At 65.8% G+C, this 21077-nt stretch overlaps 1 protein-coding gene across 1 annotated transcript in view; it reads left to right on the top strand.

Annotated features, from left to right (window-relative positions):
* The window catches only part of KCNQ1 (potassium voltage-gated channel subfamily Q member 1), a 340175-nt gene that overhangs the window by 43737 nt on the left and 275361 nt on the right, over nt 1–21077 (top strand). The window contains exon 2 of the mRNA XM_069471839.1: nt 8436–8526. Coding sequence (XP_069327940.1) covers nt 8436–8526 — 91 coding nt within the window. The remainder of the gene's footprint in view (nt 1–8435; nt 8527–21077) is intronic.

Consider the following 21077-nt stretch of genomic DNA (forward strand, 5'->3'; position numbering starts at 1 on the left):
GGGGCAGCTGTTTCCAGTCCACACTGATCGCCCCCCACCTGCCCCCAAAGTGCTGGGCAGCTGCTGGGAGCCACAGAGCCTGGGGGCCTCGGGCCTTGTCCCCAGGGTGTGGCCCAGGCACCTGCCAGCCAAGACCACAGGGCTTCCCAGACAGCAGCCACCACCTCGGGCGCCGGGGTCAGAGGAGACCACCGCCTGCCAAGGTCGAGGGCCTCCGCGTGTCCCCGTGGCTTCCTGCCCCTCCACGCGCCGCCTCTTCTGAGCTCTTTTCAGCGTCTGTGCAGATGACATCACGTTGCACGTGCAATTTCCTCTGCCTGGACCCGGCCCCCACCTCCAGGAAGCCCTCCCAGACCACCCCTTCCACAGGGTGTGGGAGAGGGAGGGAGGCCACGTGCAAAGGGGAAGGACTCGGCCTCTGCCTGGGGCGCCAGTGCCAGCCTGAGGCACCGGTGGCTGTCCCCATGCGCTCTGCTGTGTGGTCCTTAACCTGGTTGTGGAACTAGGTGGCAGTGTCTTGCCGTGTTCCCACAGCCCCAGAGCCTGGGGCTGCCACTGTGTCTAGAATATCGATAAGGAGGCTGGGGGCACCCCTGATGCACCCCCACTCCCCAGTGGGGAGACTGAGGCTCAGAGGTCACGCACTCAGCCTCCAGGGATCCTGTGTCCTCTGGGGCGGGGCAGGAGGTTTCCTTCTGCTAGAGACAAAGCTACAGCAAGAAAGACCCAGGTTGGATGTAAGAAGGGACCTTCCAGAGTAGGGATGAGCCCCAAGGGCCCAGCCCCCGGTTCCGGTGGCTCGCGTGGACCTGGCTACCTGAGTGTCCAGCGTGTCTGAGGCAACCCCGGCCCTCCCCCGCCTCACCCCCTTCCTGGCTCGAGGTGCCTGGGAGCACTGCCCACTTCCTCTAGTCCCTAGAGCCAGCCCCTCACACCCACCACCAGTGCCTGCCCCTGCCCCGCGAGGCCACCCTGACCCAGGACAGTGAGTGCCATCTTGTCATCGGAGGGGCTGAGGCCCAGAGCCAGGCGAGGCTATGGGACCGGGGCTGTCCCCAGGCAGGGGCCTGGCCGTTTCCAGGGCTGGGGAGTGGGTGCAGGTGCATCTGGCCCCTGGGAGGGGCTGCCCGGCCCCTGCCCACCCTGGCGATGCTCACGGGGACGGGGATGTGTGTCCTCCGCAGAGAAGGTCCGGGTCCGTGGGGTCACTTCAGTCTGTTCTCCCGGCACCTTCTAAATTTACCCTCTGAGGGGTGTCTTATCACGGGCCCGGGGAGCCAGGCCGCGTGTGGCCGGCACCAGGAGGACGGAGCCCCGGCCCAGGGGAGGCCTGACCCTCTGCCAGGCCACCTGCCTCCCCCGGGTCCCTGGGAGGAGAGCCCCGTCCTCGTCCTGCTCGTAGGCTGCCGGGGCCTGGCTGTGTCCCGGGCCCCTCCTCACACTCCGGCCACCCCGAGGGCAGGGACAAGCCACAGCCCGCCTACCTGAGCCTGCCTGGGGCCCGTCCTCCCACCACCAGGCCGGGCCTCATTCCGGAAGCCCCTCTTGGAAGGCCAGGCAGCCTGGAAGCCCTGCCGCTCCAGGGTGACCCTGTGGGTCGTGGTTTTCCTGGTGGCCCTAGGGTGCGGTGGGAGGTCTGGAGACCAGTGCCTGCTGACTGCTCAGTGCTGTGTGACTCCAGGCAGGTCACTTAACCTCTCTGAGCTTCTCCATTCTCTCCTGTAAACGAGTCCTGGACCACTTTCTCAGGCTGCTTGTGAGGTTTACAGCTGACAGGAGGATGTGGGGCTTTTACATGGCTCGTCTCCTCCCCTGATGCCTGGGGCCTCTGACCCGCTGGGACCACGCTCCTGGGGCAGCCACCTCGGGGCTTGTTGGTAAAGAGGATGTGGCTGCCAGCTCCGTGGCTGCGTAGTAATGGGCATCGACAGGGTGTGTGTGGTGGCCACAGGGGCTGCGTCATTCTGGCCACAAGCGTAGGCCCCCAGGGGCCGAGACCAACTCTGTGAGCCCCACAGGGACCTGCCCGCCGTGGGCGCTGCCCTGGCAGGGGGCCCAGCCCGGCTCCCGCCCGCACCGGAGCTGTCACCGCCATGTGCTCTCTCCCCGCTGTGACGGGGTTTGGACGGTGCCGTGGGCCGAACGATGTCCCGGAAGAGAGACGTCCCCTGCTGGTTCCGGGACACGTGGACGTGACCTTATTCTTAAGAGAGTCTGGGCAGATGCAACTCAGTGAAGCCTCTCAAGGCGAGAAGATGAAAAGGATACAGTGTATTTTGAACTGTGGTTTAAAAATTACAATGTTAATATATGTTTTTGTCGGATGCCTAATTCTGATTCTTAAGAATTCAAGATTCACTGACACTTCCTGCCATCGAAGTGATCTGTTAAACTCCCGCCTCTCGTCACAGTAGGCTGGACGGCGGCCCCAATGCGTCCATCCCCGGAGCCTGGGAATGTGGCCTTTTATAGAAAAAGCATCTTTGCTGCTGAGGGTCCCAGAAGAGGCGATCGTCCCGGGCTACCCGGTGGGCCACGTCCCGTGACCAGTGTCCTCCTAGGAAACGCGGGAGCTTTGATGGAGGCGGCGTCGGCCAAGCAGGCGGAGACAGGAGTGATGCGGGCGCCTGGTCGCAGAGGCTGGGAGGGCCCAGACCTGCTTGTCACCCCCGGCCCCCGCCCAGATGACACGCAGCCTCTCACATCCACGTGGCCCTGGGTGCGTCCCCTGCTGTGTCTGAGCCTCGATGTCCCCAGTCCAGGGGGCTTGTGTGGGTGGGTGGCCTGGGACGGGGCTTCTGTCTCCTCTCCGGGGAGGCGCTTCCTTCCCCACAGGCTCAGACGAGGGAACCTCACTTGGCTCCCGGCACGGTGCTGGGGAGCAGGCGGTGGAGGCCCTCGTGTCCCCTGGCCCCTGCTGACACTGCCCGGCCGACACCTGGTGCTGGTGACCGGCCCGGAGGCTGCTGTCCCCCCAGCTCTGAGTGTCCCCGCCGTGGCCGGGCAGCCCACCGCCGATGGACGGAGGGCAGGTGGGCGGTGAGTGAGCGGGGGGCCCCGGCCCCTCCCCAGCCCCCAATGCTTCCTTCCTGGGGAGGAGCTTGTTAGGGGTATTTGGAATGTTCCAGGTGACTTTTGTTTAAAAATTCCCCGCCCTCCCCGTGGTTTGGGGTTCCAGCGCCGGTGCTGGTCTCGTGCAGCGGCGCCCGGGGCCCTCTGCTGCCGGCTGGGGGCCCCGCTCAACCAACCGCCGTCCGCGTATGGGCCTGGGGGTCCCGCCCCACGGGGCCTGTGGACGCGCTGGGCCTCGTGCACCATCCGCGGTGGGTGACACTTCCGACCGAGGCTTTGTTTACAAATGTCATTTCCTCAGTTTCCTTTAAAATTTAATTGTGGTGAAATACACACGATACAAAATCTGCCATCTCAACTGCTTCCAATCGCTCAGTTCAGCGGCCGTGAGGACGCCCACGTTGAGTGGCTGTCACACCAGCCGCCTCCAGGGCGTCTTCGTCTCGCAGCCCTGAGTCTGTCCCCGAGAGACACCAACTCCCCCGCCCCCTCCCGGCACCCCCGTCCTGCCCTGGGCCCCTGTGGGTTCCAGCCCTCGGGGACATCATGCGGTTGGGATCTCGGGGCATCTGTCCTCTGTCACCAGCTCGTCCCTCTCAGTGTAGCGTCTGTGGTTCCTCCACTCTCGTGTCCTTTTGTGCATGACGTTTGTCCAGACCAAGAGAACTTCTCCGGTGCTCGCATAACTTTTAATTCTCATGTGTGCAGTGGATCAAGGTGCAAACACAGATTTCTTAGCACGCGGAGCACACGGTTTTCTCTAATGGTTCTCAGTGTGTTGGGAGATATCCCAGGGCTACTAGGCACCCCTACACCTATAGACACTGCTGCCACCCGCAGGGGGTGCACCCGAGTGGCCCCCGCCTCTCCTGGGGGGGACCTGCCTGGGCTGGGTCCTTGAGGGTCACCTGGGTCAACCCGGCCCCAGCACATGCAAAGGAGAAGGTCTGGGAGTCCCGGCCCCGCTGTTTGCCTTGGACACAGCCTGCCGGCGGCCCTGAACCCCCCACACTCTGCCGCCTCCACCCTGGGGGGCCCCCTGCAGAGGGCTCAGACGCAGCCCAGACAGGCCCCCGCCTCCTTCCTGTTCCCAGGGCACCTGGCTGCTGAGACGTTGGAATGATGTCCGATAACACACTGGACGTCCCTTGGGGCGGCAGTTGCGGTCACAGCTCCTGAGGTCACTTTGCCACCGAGGGAAACAAGTAGGGTATTGTCCTCGGGCTGTGCTCTGTCTCCACCTCGCAGCCCCCCAGCCCCCCAGCCATGCCCTCCTAGGAACCTGGCGGGGCGGCGTTCGGAGGAGGGGTCTCAGCGTCCGGGCTCCGTGGGGGCCGGGGCAGGGGCGGGGGTGGGAGGGGAGCAGCACCCAGGCCTGGGCTCCTCGAGAGCAGGGACCCTGGCTCAGCCGCCCGCCCGAGGCTTCCAGCTCTGCCCAGGACAGGAAAAGATAAAGTGGTAAATAAGATAAAACTGGTTTTATCTGGAGGAGATAAAAGCAAACTTTATTATACAATTCTGTCTGAGGCAGAGCAGCGTGTTCAAATATTTGCAGAACTGTTCAGCCGGCAGAACCCAGCAAGGCTGGATGGCGGCCTGGCCTGTGGGTGTCGACTGACGCCCCCTCCTGCCGCGGGGAAGGGGCTCCTTGGGCAGAGCCCCCCCCCATGCCCTTGGACCCAGAACCCTGATCTTGGGGCAGCGGTGGCCCTGTCTGATGGGGGCTCCCCACGTCCCTCTGCCTACTCGGGGTCGGACGCCCACCCGGCGCGGCTCAGGCAAAATTCTTCCAGCTGCAGTAACCCCCAGGGGACTGGGGGCGGCCAGAGGGGCCCCTCGGCTGCCGGAATCCACGCCGTGCAGTCCAGGCGCTTTGTTTGTAGCGGTTCGTGGAGTTTCCAAGCCCTGTTCAGGGCGTGAACTCGTGCTTGGTACGTAGCATTGACTCCGTTCCGTCACTAGGGTCGCGCTCACAGTGACAGCAAGCAGGAGGCCGTGCCCCAGCAGCGCAAGAACCACACAGCCACCACGAGCAGGCGCAGGCTCCAAAAGGCACCATCACCTGTGGCCTTTAGCAGAGTGGCCCGAGGGCGGCTGCACTACGTGGCACCTCACGAGTGCTCATGATGGCGCCCCAGGAGGGCAGGGGACGTTGCCTCCCTGGGCTCGGTTGGCGTGTGGGCGAGGTGCTGAGTGCAGGGTGCTGCGCGGGTCGATGGGGGCTTGGGGCAGTGGCGCGGTGCCCGCGGTGTGTGACTCGGGCACGGCTGACTTGGCTCGGGTGGCTGGGGCTCAGGCCTCCCGTGGCCGGCTGAACAGCAGCCCCCGAAGGCGTCCCCGTCCCCGTCCTGTGCGCAGGTCGCGCTGTGTGGCAACGGGGGCTTTGCAGGTGTGAGTGAGCGGACGGTCTCGAGAGGGGGTCCTGGTGGGCCCTGTGATCGCGAGGGTCCTTCCAGGAGAGGGCAGGCGGGGCGGAGTCTGGGAGGAGATGCAGCGACGGAAACAGAGCTCAGAGAGGCCGGAAGACGCTCCGCGGCCCCCTCGAGCAGGCCTGGGGGACCCCGCTCAGCCTCGTGTCCCCTCAGGTGGCATGTCCTCTTGCCTCTTGGTGTCACCTCCGTGTGCTCTCAAGAGCCTTTGGAGCCTCAGTTTCCCCAGCTGTAGTGCTGTTTGATAGCAGCGTGGTAGTGAGGACGCAGGCTGGCCGGGTCTCGTGGGGATTCCGGTCACTGTCCGTGGTGCTCTGGCTGGCCCACGCGTGGCGGGTTGGTCCTGGCTGGGGGTGGCCCGCCGTGCCCTGGGAGCACTTCCTGCTGCGGGACACGGCCGTTCACCCAGTTCTCACGGGGGCCGTGGGTGGGCGGGTGGTTTCCCCACATCTTCACGGGAGGAGAAGGGACTGAGGCCTCGGGGGGAGTCACGGGCTCACTCCTGAGTCCCGAGCCCTGATGGGACGTCCAGCCACGTGTCCTTCCACAGCCTGGGGGGAGGTAGCCGTGGGCTCTGGCTTGTGTCGGTGCGGAAACTGAGGCAGGGGAGCTGCCTGGGACGAGCGGCCGTGGAGGGCGGCGGTGGGGGCTGCGTCCTCTTGTGCAGAGGCACCGTCTGCACTCGGGGGTCCGGTGAGTGGGCCGGGGGGGGGGGGCGCCTGCCCCTGGCAGCTCCGGCTCTGCTGGGCCGAGCCAGGCTGTGCCTAATCCCACGTCCCTGCTCGCTGCAGACCAGACAGACACGTGGGAGGGGAGGGCTGGGTGTGGGGGCCTTGGTGAGGAGCCCTCGCCGTGGGGTGAGCCGGCAGCCGGACCAGCAAGGGGCAGAGGCCGTGCGGGGCTGGGGGCCCACACAGGGCCCCTTCCGAGAGCCTGGGTGGAGCCCCTGGCCCCACAGTGGGTGCCGTGCTCCGTGCAGGGCGGGGTGGCCCGAGTCATTGCCCAGAGCCTGGGGCGGCACCTGCTGCAGATGGGCACTGCCCCGCCCAACTGCTCGTGTCCCCGTGAGGTCCCAAGCTGAGCCGGGAGCCCACGTTGCATTTCCCCTTGGAGGGCTCCCACGGGGTCCGGCCTGGGGTCCCGGCCACGTCTGTTGAGTGCGTGACTCTGCCTGCTCCGAGTGGCACTGTGGGTGGTGACTCGGAGACAGACGAGGACATGGGCAGTTGCAGCATGGGGACGGCCAGGCCCGAGCTGGGCAGGACGGGTCCGAGGCAGTGCGGGGCAGGGGTACAGGAGGGCACCTGGTGGGAGACCCCGTGGGTGACAGCGCCAGGCAGCTCGACGGAGCCGAGGAGGGTGGGGCTGTGTGCCCCCTGACCCCCCGGTCCTGCAGGGCCACCCTGAGACTTGGGTCCGATCAGGCTTCTGCTTTGGCTCAGGCGTCCTCGGTGGGGGTGTGGCCAGGGCCAGCGCCACGCTGGGCTGTCACCCACTGAGGGGCAGCCCAGTGGGTCATCAGGGGACGGACATGGGCTGCTAGAGGCCAGGAAGGGGGGTGGCCCTGCCCATAGGAGTGTGTGGGGACCCCAGAGTCCCACCTGCCCCAGGAAGCTCAGGGCTGCAGGGAGGGTGGCCAGGGCTGGGACCGGCTGTGGCAGGCAGCCTGTGTGTGGCCTCGGGGGGCCAAGGAGGGTGGGCTGGGCTGTGTGCGGCAGAGAGATGGTGGGGGGGGTGAGGTCCGGGCGGCTGGGTTGGGGGACAGGCAGGAGGCGTCCCGGCTGCTGCAGGGGGACCAGGGGGAGCATTAACAGCCACCGGGTGGCAGGATCTTGGGGAGGCCTGGGCTGAGGGTCAGTGCTGTGGGCCCCTGGGCTCCATGCCTGTGGCTTTCTCTCTGTCCACGTTTCCCACGTGGCAGCTTCCTAGCTATCCTGTCCCCAAATACCCCCCTCAAGGGTGCTTGGAGTGTCCGGTGCCCACTGGAATCTCGTCCCAGGCAGGAGGAGGGCCGGGGCCACCTTGGCCTGGTGCTACCCGGGGACACTGAGCTCAGAGGAAAGGCTACCGCCGGGGGTCAGGGCCCTGGAGGGTTTGCCAGAGGACATGGCCTCTTTATCGTCACGGTTCTGCTGTGATCAGAGCAGGCCGCCCTCTGCGTTCTCTGTGTGCCGGCCGGGCCAGAGCGTTGGCGCGGGGCGGGGCTCCTTGCTCCTTCCCTTTGATGAGTCCGCGGCTGGGCGGCTTCTGGGACCGGGGAGGGGACGCGAGAGGAGAAGGGCCACGGGCCGCAGCCTGGAGGCCCCTCTGGGGGCCACAGACTCTTGGCGGCACCCTGACAGCAGGGGCGGGAGTCGGGGCCCGCCTGACAGGCAGCTCCGACGCTGTGACCGCCAGGAGCCCCTGCCCGGACCCTGAGCCCCGGGGCTCAACTCCTCTTCGGGAGCCGTTAGCAGAAGCAGCTTTACCGTGACGCCGTCGGCCCCCGGCTCAGAGTCCGTGTGGGTGGAGTGTCCCCCAACCGCCCCCGCCGGTACTTGGGGCATCGAGAGCCGCGCAGCCGGCACTACCATCGAAATCTGGAACGTTCAGTGGCTCCAGAACGAAGCCCGGTGCCCTCCTGCCGTGGCCAGTCTGCTTTCTGTTCCCGGGGGTCTGCCTGTCCTGGGCGCAGTCACGCAGCGGGTGGCCTTTTGTGTCGGGGTCTCAGCGGGACGCCTCTGAGGTCTGTCCTTTCTGCGGGGGAGGACGTCCCTCTGTAGATGCTCCGCGCCCGTGTCCGCGCCAGCCGTGGGCGACTGGGCCCGGGCGGGGCTTCAAGTTCTCGCGCTGGGCGGGGCCGACGCGTGGGGCCTCCGTGCCCAGGTGCGCCGGGGGGCGGGGCGGCCGGGGGCACAGGTGTCGTGGGCGCTGACCGTGTGGCCTGTTTTGCAGCTTCCTCATCGTCCTGGTCTGCCTCATCTTCAGCGTGCTGTCCACCATCGAGCAGTATGCCGCCCTGGCCACGGGGACCCTCTTCTGGATGGTACGTAGGTGCCCCAGCGGCCGTGGCGGTCGTCACAGTCGCCCTGGGGACTGGCATCTCCTGGGCATTTGGCCCGATAAGGTGCGGCAGAGCTGCTCCCAGCCTCTCACCTGCAGTCACCTGCTGCCCCGCCCGACTCAAGTGCCAGCCCCTCTGGACGTGTGTGCCACAGATGGGAAGGGCCAAGGAACGAGAGGGACCTGGAGCTGGTGGTCTGAGAGGGCTGCCTGGAGGAGGGGGCAGGAGGACCAGGTGTGGCTGGCAGGCCCTGCCCAAGCCTGTGTGCACAGAGGCCTTGGAGGCCGGGTGACTCCTGCTCCGGACTGTCACTGGTGCCCATGTCCCAGCCCTGTCCTCCTGCCCAGTCACCTGGACGGTCCCTGTGCTGGCCTGAGAGGCCTCAGCCCAGCGTCACCTCTTGTGGGAGCCTCTGGCAGCCACACATGTTCCTCCCCGTGGGTGATGGCTGTGACCATTTGACCCGAGCCTGTGTCCCAGCCCTACAGGAGGTGCTGGTGGCCGGTTGAGGACTGAGGGAATTTCCAGCCCCAGGCCCGGCCCCTCGGCCTGTGCAGCCCGTCTGGGCCCCTTGCTCTGAGCAGTGGGCTTCGAGGACCTCCCAGCCGGCGGGGACCCCTTAGGATGGCCTGGGACAGGTCCCGGACGCCCCACAGCCGAGCGGGGCTGGGCCTGGCAGGGCAGATTCATCCGCACGGGCCGCTCTCCGCTGGCCTGGGAACGGCACGAGCAGGCTGACGGGCTGGCGGGACACAGGCACGTCTGGGGACACAGGACCCCCGGGGGAAGCCGCCTGAACCCAAGGGCGGGTGTGCAGGGTTCCCGCAGGGCTGTGCCCGCCTCTCTCTGGGGCTGCGTCCGTGTTTCGTGTCTTGGCTGGGAAGGTCCCCACCGTCGACGAAGGAAGAGTCACGGCTCAGCTCCCTGTGCCAGCAGGGCTGGCCTGGGGCTGCGTCGCGCTTGTCTGTGCTGTTTTCCTGGCCGGGGGGCCTGGCCACCTGGGCTCCAGAGCCCTCCGAGGTGGCCTCCGTGGCGGTGCGTTTTACTTTTAGGCAGTCGACTTTATCTTCCTTCGTTGCTTCTGGACTTTGAGGCATAAGTAAGCGCAGAAGAATCCACCCTTGACTTCTTCTAGCGCGCGAAAGGCGTGTTTATTTTGTGTGTTTATGTTGCCGGTGGCCGTTGGGAATTTCCTGGTGAGCGCTGTGCGGCACAGACCCGCTTTTATTCTCGGCCTCGGCCTCCCGTTGCGCCAACGCCCCTCATTCCAAAGTCCAGCTCTCCTCCCTGGCGTGAGGAGCCGTCTGTCCTGCCAGCCGGTGTCCCGGTGCCGCGAGGCTGCTCTGGGCGCTGTCCTCCGGTCCACTGCTCTGGCGGCCCCCACCGCCAGGCCCCGCGGGTCTGGGTCTGCGTGTCCTGAACTCCGTGTTAGGACGTGATTTTGCACCTGGGCGGGGGTTTTGTGGTGATTCCTGCGTGTTCGCTGTCACAGTGGACACGACCCGTACCTCACCCATCTCCAGGAAGGAACCTGGTGGCATTTGAAGAGCGGGTGCAGGGACACTGGCGTCTCTGTGGTGTCCGCGCCGTGGTGCGCCCGTCTGTGGGAGGGTTTTATGGCTGTGGTGTGTGGGTTTTAGACAGTTCTCGTTAACTTCACTTAGGATGATACCATTGGTGACAGGAAGTTGCCAGCTGCTATCACACAGGGCATCTCCTCTTCCCTTGCGTTTTCTGGGGACTTTTTGTTGTCTGTGGGGCTGCTGGTTTCTGTTGTTATAACCCGTGGCTGTGCTGTCTCACTGCTGGGCTCTTCTGCGTCTCTGGCTGAGGGTCCCTGCCCGGGCTGGGAAGTGGCTCGCTCTGCCCGGCACACAGGGGTGGAGCCCGCGCTGGTCGGACGGCGCGTCACGCTCCCCCGAGGGCCGCGGCGGGGGCTGTGCGCTGCCCGCCGTGGGCGGGGGAGGCCCCGCGCGCCTGGTGTGACGGCGCGGGTGTGACGTGGTTGTGTTCCGTAGCTGGTGTCTTTTCTGCGTCTGTGAGATGCTCTTGGGGGGTGGTCCCGCCTCACTTTCCTGGGATGACCCCGGGTCCTGGCACGTGGTTTTCCGTGGCCGATCAGCACAAGCTCTCGGATTTTGTCGAGGACCTTTGCCTGGCAGCTGTGAGGTGGTTCTGTGTGTCCTCTCGTGGCACCACATTTATCGGGTTGAGACCCTCGTCTTTCCCCGCAGGGTGACTTCCAGTAGCCGTGGGGACACGGGCCTCATGTTTCGAGGTGTCCCCACAGCACTGTCCGGCATCATCGCGTCCTCCTCGCCCGCTGGCTCTCAGACGAGTGTCCGGCCACGTCACCGGCGCTGTCTCATAGGCGGATGTCGTGTCCCAGCCACAGCTGACAGGGTCGGCCCCACCGGCGGTGGCTTCTCCATGGGGGCCGGGTCTGCGGGGTCCTTGGCCTGGGACATGTCCGTCCCTGGAGATCCTCGGGCCAAGGGTGCCCAGTGGCTCCCAGGCTGAGAACCTGGCTGCCGAGCGTTCCCTTGGGGGCGTCTCCACCAGAGGCCACGTGTGCTTCTGCGCACATGCATGTGTGTGTTCATATGCACAGGAAGGTGTACATGTGTGGCTCTGTGTACATGCATGGACATGTGTATATGAAAGTGTGTGTTTATAGCCATGTGTTTAAGCACGCATGTGTATCCGAGCATGTATGTGATTGTGCATATGAGTGTGGGACGGTTATGCATGTTTGTCTCTGAGTGTGTATGTGTGTATGTGTCTGCATGTGTGTATCTGAGCATGTACACGCGTATGTGACCAGATATATGCACATTGTGCTGTGTACCTGTGAGCATGCATTGTATGCATGTTTACATACACATGGCTATGTGTGTATTCATAAACATGTGTTTGTGTCGTGTTTACGTGTGTTAGTGCACGTAATACGTGCATGGTGTTCATGTGTGTGGCTGTGTGTGAGCCCGTGCTGCCTTTGTGCGCTGGCCGGCGTGGGGATGGTCAGCCCCGTGCCCCCCTGAGTGACTCGGGTCAGTCGCTCAGCTGCTGGGGACTCCAGGGGTTCTGGACGGCTCCAGCAGCAGGCGCCTCCAGGGCTGCCACCAGCCTCTGGGCGTCCTGCCTGGGCCCTGTGGCCCGGGGCTGTGGGCACCAGGGCTCTGAGTTCAGGTCCCAACTTCCCGGGTCCTCGTCATGGGCTCTGGTGGCACCTTAGCCCCACCTCCCGGCGCAGCTGGTGAGTGGGTGAAGCCGTGGGACCCTCCCAGCTGTGCCCTGGGCTCCGTGTGTCCCTTTGTAGCACCCGGGAGGGAGGCGGGCCGACCCTGGCGGCCTCAGGCCTTGTCGGGTGTGGCCAGGAGCCCCTCCGTCCCCAGGCAGCGTTTCTGAGGCCGACAGGAGCTCAATGTCCCTAGATTTGGGGCACAGGGCTGAGACGTGTCCAGGGAGCATCTTCCTCCTCCGCCTGTCCTGGCTTCTCTGGGGCCCGCGCGACACCTGGCGGCCTGTCTCTGAACTGCAGCCACTGTCCTCTGCAGCCCGTCCTGCGCCTCCCTGGCCACTGGGGCCCAGTGTGCGGTGAAGCAGCTGCCCTGCCCCCGTGAGCCCCCCGTCCCCGTAAGCCCCTCGCCCCCGTGAGCCCCCCACCCCCGTGAGCCCCCCGCCCCCGTGAGCCCCCCGCCCCCATGACCCCCCTGCTCCCGAGAGCCCCTCCCTGCTGGGGCCCCCCTCAGCGGGTCCTTCCCCACCCCCGGGAGGGTAGAGACCCCACTGCCTCCCTCGACCCCATTCTCTCACGTTGGCCACGTCCCTGCCACCCTTCCTGTCCCACCAGGTGCCCCCTCCACATGGCATCTGGGGGACCTTCGACACCAAAACCCTGATCATCTCAGAAGCTCCTCCTGGCATCGAGGTGAACTCCAGCTTCTCCGCTGTGGCCCCTCTGCCCCCAGACTCCCGGCCTCGCCTGCCTGCACCCTCCCTGCTCACCCCAGGAACCCATCACGGACCCTGGGACACACCAGCTGCCCCAGGGCCCTGGCACGTGCCCTGCCCATAGTCTGGCTGTTTCTCCGGGGTGGTACAGGACTGCCTTCCTGTCGGGTGCCAGGCCTCAGCTTGGCGGTCACCACTTGTGCGCACCCTCCCTGCATGCCCAGTGCCCCGCAGCCCCCTCTCCCCGCACTTTCCTCAGCGCCTGCGTGTGACGGGGCTCAGCTGGGGGTTCTGACGCTGTCCCCTCCCTCCATCCCACACTCCTTGAGGGGAGGGACCCCCCCCAGCCATGCTCACCCCACATCCCCAGCGTGGTGCCGCCGACTGTGGACAGCCCTCCATCCAGCCCATTTGCCCAGAGCTGCCCCACAGGGACACCTCAAGTTGCTGGGTGGTCCTAGGCCTCAGTTTCCCCACCTGTACAATGGGGAGGGGGTGAGAGATGGGGAGGGGGTGAGAGACGGTTCAGGCTTCCCTTCCCTCACAGCCTTGCCAAGTTTCCAAGCAGTTGCCCCAGGTGTTGGCCTTGTGGACCCTGATCCGTCCGCGTGGGTTTCAGCAGCTCCCGCGGCCCCTGGAGTCATGAGTCTCGGCCAGGGGTCGCAGGGGCCCAGCAGGGAGCAGCTGCTGCCCAGCCTGGGAGGGGGCGGATGAAGGAGGTGCGGGGCACTGGGGGAGGGGGCGCAGGCGCTGGGGGGCACCATCCCGCAGCTCCGGCCTCCAGGGTGGGTGGGCGCAGGGCCCCGGGCTCACAGCACGGGCAGAGTCGGGGGTCCTCCGCCCCCATGGCGAGGGTGGGTGCTGAGCCCCGTGAGGGCGCCCCGGGCAGGACGGGGCGGGGGCGGCAGAAACAAAGGTGTCTGGAGCTGCGTCCGCGGCGGGCAGCAGGGGGCGCGCGCGTCACGCGGGCGAGGGCTGCTGGCCGCGGCCCAGGACCGAGCGGAGCGCGGGGGCCGCAACCGCAGCCGCGGGAGCCGGGCGGGGCGGGCGCGCGGGAGGCCCCGAGAGCCCGCGTTTCACCGGCGGGCAGCGCCGCTCGGGCCGCTGTGCCCGGAGCCCGCGATCCGCCGCTCGCGGCCGGCTCCTGCGGCGCCGGAAAGCTGTTATCTCGGCACGGTCGGAGGAAACCCCGGGCGGCCTCCGAGGGATTAGGCTTTCTGCTGAGCCAGGGATTTTCGGTGGGCCTGAAAAAGCCATTTTGGGAGGAATCTCAGCCCGGCTGGGGGCCCGCCACGTTTGAGACCCGCTCGCGCGCGGCGGCTGTGGCCTCCCAGGGAGGGGAGCTGCTTCTCGGGGTCCAGAGCCGCCTCCAGCCTGGGCCCCGCGTGTGTGTGTGTGTGTGTGTGTGCTGTGTGTGTGTGTGCTGTGTGCGCTGTGTGTGTGCTGTGCGTGTGCTGTGCGTGTGCCTGCCTGTCTGCACGTGTGTCTGCAGACGTGCAGCGAAGGCGTGTGCGTTCAGTGTGTTGTGGGGATCGCCGTGTGTGTGCACATGCGTGTCTGCCTTGTCCATGTGCCCGCGTGCATGCGTGTCCACGCATGCTTTGTGTGCGCTGGGCCTGGGAACGGCCCGCTGTGTGGCTCCTGCCTGCTGTGGGCTGCAGCCGCCCCCGCCCCCGCCCCCGCCTCTGCAACAGGAGGCCCCGGCCCAGGTGAGGGGCTGGCTTTTGTCTCAGAATCACAGCTTTTTTCAAATCCCACACAAAGAGGCACTCGAAAGCACAACACAAACACTGCGGGTATTCTGTGCCTTCTGGTGGTGAACATGCCAGGGAATTGTCCGCGATGCCTGTGGTTAAAAACCCGTGAGCGGCGGCCCCAGAGGCCTGGGGGATGAGGTCATCGCTGGGCTTCCTCCCGCCTGCTGAGGCCGCGCGGTGACCCACCCTCCCGCCAGCTGGATCCTCCGCCGCGGGTTCTGCTCCCCTCAGCACAGAGTGAGGCCCTCTGTCCCCAGGCCTCTGTTTCCAGCAAGACGAGACCCCTGGGGCCTCCCTGGGGCCCTGGTGACAGCCCTTGGTGGGTCCCCGTGTGTGTGGAGCGAGGCCAGGCTCTGTCCTCCGCGTCCCAGCCCCTCATTCTTTCCCAGTGCGCCTCCCCCCCCACACACACCCTTCACCGCCAAGGCGGCCACCAGGGAGGCGTCAGGGCCGCTGTGCAGAGCCTGCCACGTGCAGGGCCCCCACCGGCCGAGGGAGGGGACTCTGAGGTTAAGGCACTTCTGCCCAAGGTCAGGGGACCAGCGGGTGGCTTGGCTTTTCCATTAACAAACCTGAGGTCTGATTTCCCTCCACGCCGCTGCCTGCCCTGTGTGCCCAGCGCACCCCACGCTTGGAGAGCTGCTCCCTCTGACTCGCTCGTTACCCCCCCCACACCCCCGGGCTCGGGGACGGGAAGGTTCAGCTCCCTCTGGGGCCCCTGAGCTTGTTTGTCTCTTTGTCCTTGTCACACGGGACTGCCCAGCAGAGGCTGGCTCCTGCCGCCTGACTGGGGGTTCTCTCCTACGTTCATTCGGCCGGCAAATATTTATTAAGCACCTCCCGTGTGCCAGGCTCTGTGTGCAGCCTGTGGGCTCACGGAGGGCAGGACGTGCCAGCCCTGCCTGCGCCGAGCCCCGCGGCTGGGCTTGGAGCACGGACAGGTGTGGGCCCCAGCCCTGTGTGTGGCCCGAGGCACAGGTGTGGGAGGAACTTCTCCCCCATCTGCCCTGAGAGCCCAGGAAGACAGCGGCTCTCGGGCCTGTTGGGGTGGAGAATTGCTGGCCTCTAGGCTGGAAGGCAGAGGGGGACGGGGGCCCGGGCTGCTCCTGGGCAGGTGGGGGAAGGGCAGACCCCGAGTACCTGTCTGGGGCAGGGAGGCCGAACCGGGTTGGGGGGCACCAAGCGGGCCCAGCCTAGGCCACCCCCAGCTGCAGCTGCAGGGCTCTTCCCGGGTTTGGGTCATCCCTGACGTCCCTGTTGGCATCTCAGCAAAGCCTCAGAAGCCACCAAGGAGAACTCGAACCCGCTGCCGTACGGAGGCAGGAGAAGTCACTTGGCCGACACTCGGGAGCCCTGCGCTGGCCGGTGAGGCCCACCTCGGCCGAGAGGCCCCCCACCCACCCCGCGCTGGTGCCGAGGCTGTGCTGTGGCTGTCTGTGTCGTGCACAAGGAGCTTCCGGTCTGGGAGCCCGTGCAGCCTCTCCTGACCCTCGCTCAGTCTGTGTGCTGCCTTCGGGGTTTCCTACTAGTGTCCCCGCCTGTCCCGAGTGAGAGGGCGGTGCGGGCCCTCTGCAGACCTACACTTCGTCTGAGGCTGCTTCTCCAGGCAGGGGTCGGCCTTCCCTTTGCGGCAATTTTAGATGAGGAAAAGGGAGTATTGCCCCCCTGCTGGGCCTGTGCCCGCGGTGAGTGCCCCTGCCTGCAGCTGCTCTGCCTGACGCGGGGCCACATGTGGCATGGAGGGGAGGGCGCGTTGCTGAAGCCACAGTCTCGGAGCCTGAGGCCCTCGGAGCTCAGCTGGAAAACAGGGCAGATCCGCCTCCCCGGGCAGCCACGGTCCAGCCTCGCTGGCCACGCGCTCCTCTAGGCACGCCTGCTGCCGTCCTGGGCCACCCAGCCCCTCGTGCAGCCGAATGGGCACACGTGGCCACGGAAGCCACTGCAGGACGGCCGGTGATGATCCCGGGGCTTGGGGCTGCATGCGGCATCGAGCTCAGCTGGGCCTGTGGCTCCAGGATGTTGAGGGATTTCTAGAAATTTCCTGCCATGTGGGGCTGCCGTGGAAACTGCTGCCTCACGAGGCTTCCTTTCCACTGAGACGGTGATAAGTTACCGTCTGTGCCGTCTGCACGGATCAGACCCGGGAATCGGGAGGGAGGCTCCGCCGAGGCTCCGGCACGTCCCCGTCTCACGAGAGAGAAGGTGCCAGTGCGTCAGGCCGGGCTGCTGCCGGCTCCGCGGGCCGAGGAGACACCCTGGGCTCAGGAGGGCAAAGTGGTTTTGAGGCTGCTCCGGCTGTCCCCGGAGTCCGGCAGAATCGTCGGGGCTGGGGGCCTTCTGGTGCATCTCAGGACCCTTCTGCAGGCCCCGCCGGAAGCCCAGAGCCGGACTGGGCCCCGAGCAGCGGGTTTACCGCCTGTGTCGTAAAACCAAGTGCACAAAGGTGTGGGCCTCCACCCTGGCACCCGGCCCTCCGAGAAGGGCCGCTGGGTCCCGGGCTGCCATGTGGGCCTGCCGGGGCGCATCCCAGAGGGCCGGGGCTAGGCTGGCGGTTTAGACTACAGAGGCCCGGCACCTCTGCGGCCGTGGGGCTGGCAGTCTGAGATGCGGTGTGCGCCGGGCGGGCCTTCCAGGCTGAGGCCTCTCCAGCTCCTGGGGCTTTGCTGGCTGTCTCGGTCCTGCGTTTTGTTGACCCGTCACCCTGGTGCCCCCATTGTTGTCACCCAGCACCCTCCCTGTGTGTGAGTCTGTGCCCTAATTTCCCCTCCTATAAGGACGTCGGTCGTGCTGGATTTGGGGCCACCTGCCTCCAGGAGGACCTCGCCTCCACAAGTCCCCCTGCAACACCCTCATCTCCAAACAAGCTCACTCTGAGGTCCTGGGGGTCAGGGCTTCAACGTGTGAATTTGGGGGGAGCCCAGGGGCCTACAAGACGTGGCCCACGTGGCCGCCTGTTTGTGTGGATAAAGTTTTATCAGCGCACAGCCACGTGCCCTTGAGACCCTGTCATCTCTGCCGCCTGTGCGCCGTCACGCAGAGTCTCGCCTTTGTGACGGAGGTTGTGTGGCCCAAAGCCTAAAATGCTTCCTATCTGCCTTGGAAAAAGTTTGCCAAGCCCTGTTCTAAACTATTTATTTAGCAAGGTAACTTTTAAAAGACCAGTTGCTGGGTGCGTTTAAACTTGCATTTAAATTACTAACATTTCCCCCCCGGGGGGACACAGAGGTGGGGAGCGTGTGCCGCCCCGGGCTGCCCCCCACGCCCCCACCATGTGGCACCAGGACGGGTCACGGCCCTTCTGGTCCCGCAGTCTCTTTCTTTCGGGTGTTTTAATTTTTATTTAGTTTCCGACTCAGAGGACAGTTAGCACGAGCGCCTCCCAGGAACCCGCAGCCCCGGCCCCCTGGCAGTTTTCGTCTTGTACTGTTTTCTCCCATGTGAGAAAATATAACCCTGTGGGTTTTTGTTTTTTTCTGAACCGTTGGAGGGCGAGTTGGAAATAGTGTGTTCCTTTGTCCCTTTGAGCCTGTGTGTCGGCTCTAGGACAAGGACCTTCCACTTAACCCGGGACGTGCGACCCCGGCGGGACACCGTCTGATCACAGTTTGCTTTCAGGCTTCCCCACTCGTCCCTGGGAGCGAGACTGGTTTTCTCTCGCTGTATGTGGCTGTCACGTGGTTTTGGTCTTGACCCGCGGTGGGGGTGGACGTGGGGGCCCCGGGCCCCTGGCTCCGAGGTTTCCGTGTGGGAAGGGCTGCGGGGCCTCAGGGGGGCTCGGGCGGAGGCGGCAGAGCAGGCTGTCTCCGCCACGGTGGACATTGTTTACGCCCTCCCTGGTCCCCTGTCCCCGAACTGAGGTTTACGGGGTTTGGATTGGCCACGTTCCTGCCCTGGAGGCAGCTGCTCGCTAGTGGGACAGCTGACATTCCTTTATGCAAAGTCTGCGCTCTCCGCAGAGCCGTGAAGCCGGAATCCTCGGCCGTAAGTGGGACTAAGTGGGCCGTTCCCCAGCGCACCGGGCCTCGTGCGTGGAGGGTCCCGCGGCAGCTTGTTTTCCGTAACAAAGACTTCCTCTGTGAAGCCAGCGCTGGGCCTCACGTTATCTGTTTCGGGCCAGAATTGTCATATATATCAAATTTGTTCAGAACAAGATGGGGGGGTTGAGGGGCCTGGGCAGGAGGCAGAGGAAACAATGCAAGATTTTTGAAATCTTCCCCAAAAACACGTAACCTGATCCCGTCCAAGTGGTTTGTGCGAATCGGGCTGACGCTCCGGGCTGGGGTCCGGAACTGCCAGGCAGCGTCTGTCCCCGGGAGGCTGAGCGGGTGGACCCCAGCCGCCCCACCTGGGTCTGAGGAACCTGGGGGTGCGCGGGACATGTTCTCAGCCACGGTGTCCCAGCCAGGCCTGGGGTGCTGAGGCGTGAGTGGGGTGACGTCCTGCGCAAAGCTCAGGGCCCTCTGGGGGCAAGGGCCCTCCCGGTCTCCTCTAGGGCTGTCTCCGTATCTCGCCCAGGTGCCACCTGGCCCTGGCCCTTAGTTCCAACTGCACCCCCTGAAGGAAAAGGGGGGGCCCCTGGCTTGTGCCTGACGGCAGGTCCTTTGGGGACAGGAGGACCCCGTAGTGGACACGTCGAGGCCCCGGCTCCCAGGTCTGGGTCCCGTCAGCTTGTTGCTGTGGTCTGTCCTGTTCTCAGCTGCGCAGCCCGTGGTGCTGAGTGGGAAGAGGGACAGTCTGGGCGGGCGCTGACATCGTAGACGACACCAGGCACCTCAGCAGGAGCCCTGGTGAGAGGCCCCGGCTGCACCTTTGCGTGACACACGCTGAGTGAGCCGGCCCCGTGCAGATGCCGGAGCCGCTAGGCCTGGGAGCCGAGCACGTGAACGGGCCTGGGCCCCACGGGCCACAGCAAGTGTCCCCTGGTCCTGCCTTGCTGGCAGCTGCCCCGCCCCGTCCTCGGGCCCCTGGAAAGAGGTGGGTGGGAGGGAAGGGGGGTGGCACGGCCTCATCTCCCTCACGGGCAGGGGGACCAGGCAGCTGAACCCACGTGGGCACCTCTCAGCCCTCCTGGCAAGTGGTGTGCGTGGCACGTGCCCGTGTGGACCTGGCCTGTGTGGTCTCCAGGTCTCTCCCTGTGCCACCAGGTGTCTGGGTGGTCTTACATTCTTGAACTTTCCCCACTGCACCCGCTTCTCCTTCCCTCTTTCCAGAAATTGTGGTGACTCGGCTCTGGGTTGGTGACGAGAGCAGAGCTGGCCCGGCTACAGGGCAGGTACAGGTGGGGCTGGGGTGGGAGCACCACCGGGCTCCACGTCGGCGAGAGGGGCCTTTCCGGAGCGGGAGCCCCCTGCCCTTCTGGAAGGTGACAACGTACAGGAGCCAGGAGGGACCTCAGGAGGGGGGCCAGGCAGCCAGGCTGCTTGGAGGAGGATCCCCATGGCGCTTTGTCCTCTGCCGTGGGTCTGGCTGGACGCTGAGTCCCGTGAGGGCGGCCTCGGCTCCCGGGGCCGTGTTTTCTCTCCCGCCACCCACAGCTTCCCTGAGGCCCAGGACGAAAGTCGGCCTTGGTGGGTGCCGCTGGGCCCTCGGGCTTCTCCATTCGGCTTAGCGGGATTAGTGTGTGCGGCGGGACAGGTGTTTCCTTCATGCTGCACCCCAGGGCTGGAGGGCCCCTCGGCAGCGAGCGCCACGTTCCGTGGGGGTCTCCAGTTCAGGGTAGCTGGGGGGCGGGTCTGGGTAGGTCCTTGTTTTTACATCTGACCCCAGCCAGCTGGAGCGCCTTGTTGCAAGCGCAGGGCAACAGCTGACATAACACAGTGGGGTGGGCCGGGCAGGCCGGGCACGGGCTCCGCATGGGAGTCGTTGGGGTAATAGGATGCGCCCTGCGGGGCCTCGCGGCCGTGGGGTGCTGCAGGGTGGGATCCAGCAGCTGTCCCGCCTGGCCGAGGAGGCTGCCAAAGCGCTCGGCTGTTGCCGGGCAGGGGCCCGGGAGGGGGTCTGGGCAGGTGCCAGAGTAATCCCCCAGGGCACCGCATTCAGATGAGGCCTGGTCACGTTCTCGGCCTCCCAGGTCACACAGAACAAACCCGAGGCCCCGGCGTGCACCAGCGAAGCGTGTCGTTGTGCAGCTTTGCAGGGCTGGTGGGGGTCGGCGCAGCCTCACGGGGCCGGGGGCTACGCTGGAGCACCTGGGTCTCCCGGCCCCCCCTTCGCTGAGCCGACCTCAGATCCAGGCCAGGCAGCTCCTTCCACGTGACTTCCTGCCCGCCCCGCCCCCCCACCACGAAACTGCGTGACAAACGGGTACCTGGGGCCAGGGGACACGCGGCCTCCTCAGTCGCCTGTGGGGGCTGCTCCAGCTGGGGTCAGGAGGGCGGGGCCTGCCTTCCTGTGTCCTCAGAGTTGCAGTGGCGGAGGGCAGCGGTCTGCTCCCCAAGTATGTGGTCTCACTGCAGCCGGCCACCTGCCAGGCTCCTGGCGTGGGGCGGCTCGCCCGGCCCCTCCCGGGTGGTGGCGGCAGGCAGAGCCCCCGGCCTGGAGACTTGCCGGAAAGCACTCTGTGTTTGGATCTTCAGGTGGACCCTATCGCCCCGGGCCAAGGAAAGTCCTTGTGCTGAAAATCACGGAGAGGGGGCTGCGTTTCCAGACGTGGTCGTGGTTAGGTGGTAGAAGTGGCAGGCTGGAAACCACACACCCTGGTCTAGCTGGGGTGCCTGAGAAGGGGGCGCGCATGGGCACACACAGACACACATGCACGAGCAGACATACAGGCACACACGTGCATACATGCATACATGTGTGTGCAGACAGACAGACGAGCAC

The sequence above is a fragment of the Eulemur rufifrons genome, chromosome 6 (genome assembly GCF_041146395.1).
Source record: "Eulemur rufifrons isolate Redbay chromosome 6, OSU_ERuf_1, whole genome shotgun sequence".
NCBI classification, from domain to species: Eukaryota; Metazoa; Chordata; class Mammalia; order Primates; family Lemuridae; genus Eulemur; species Eulemur rufifrons.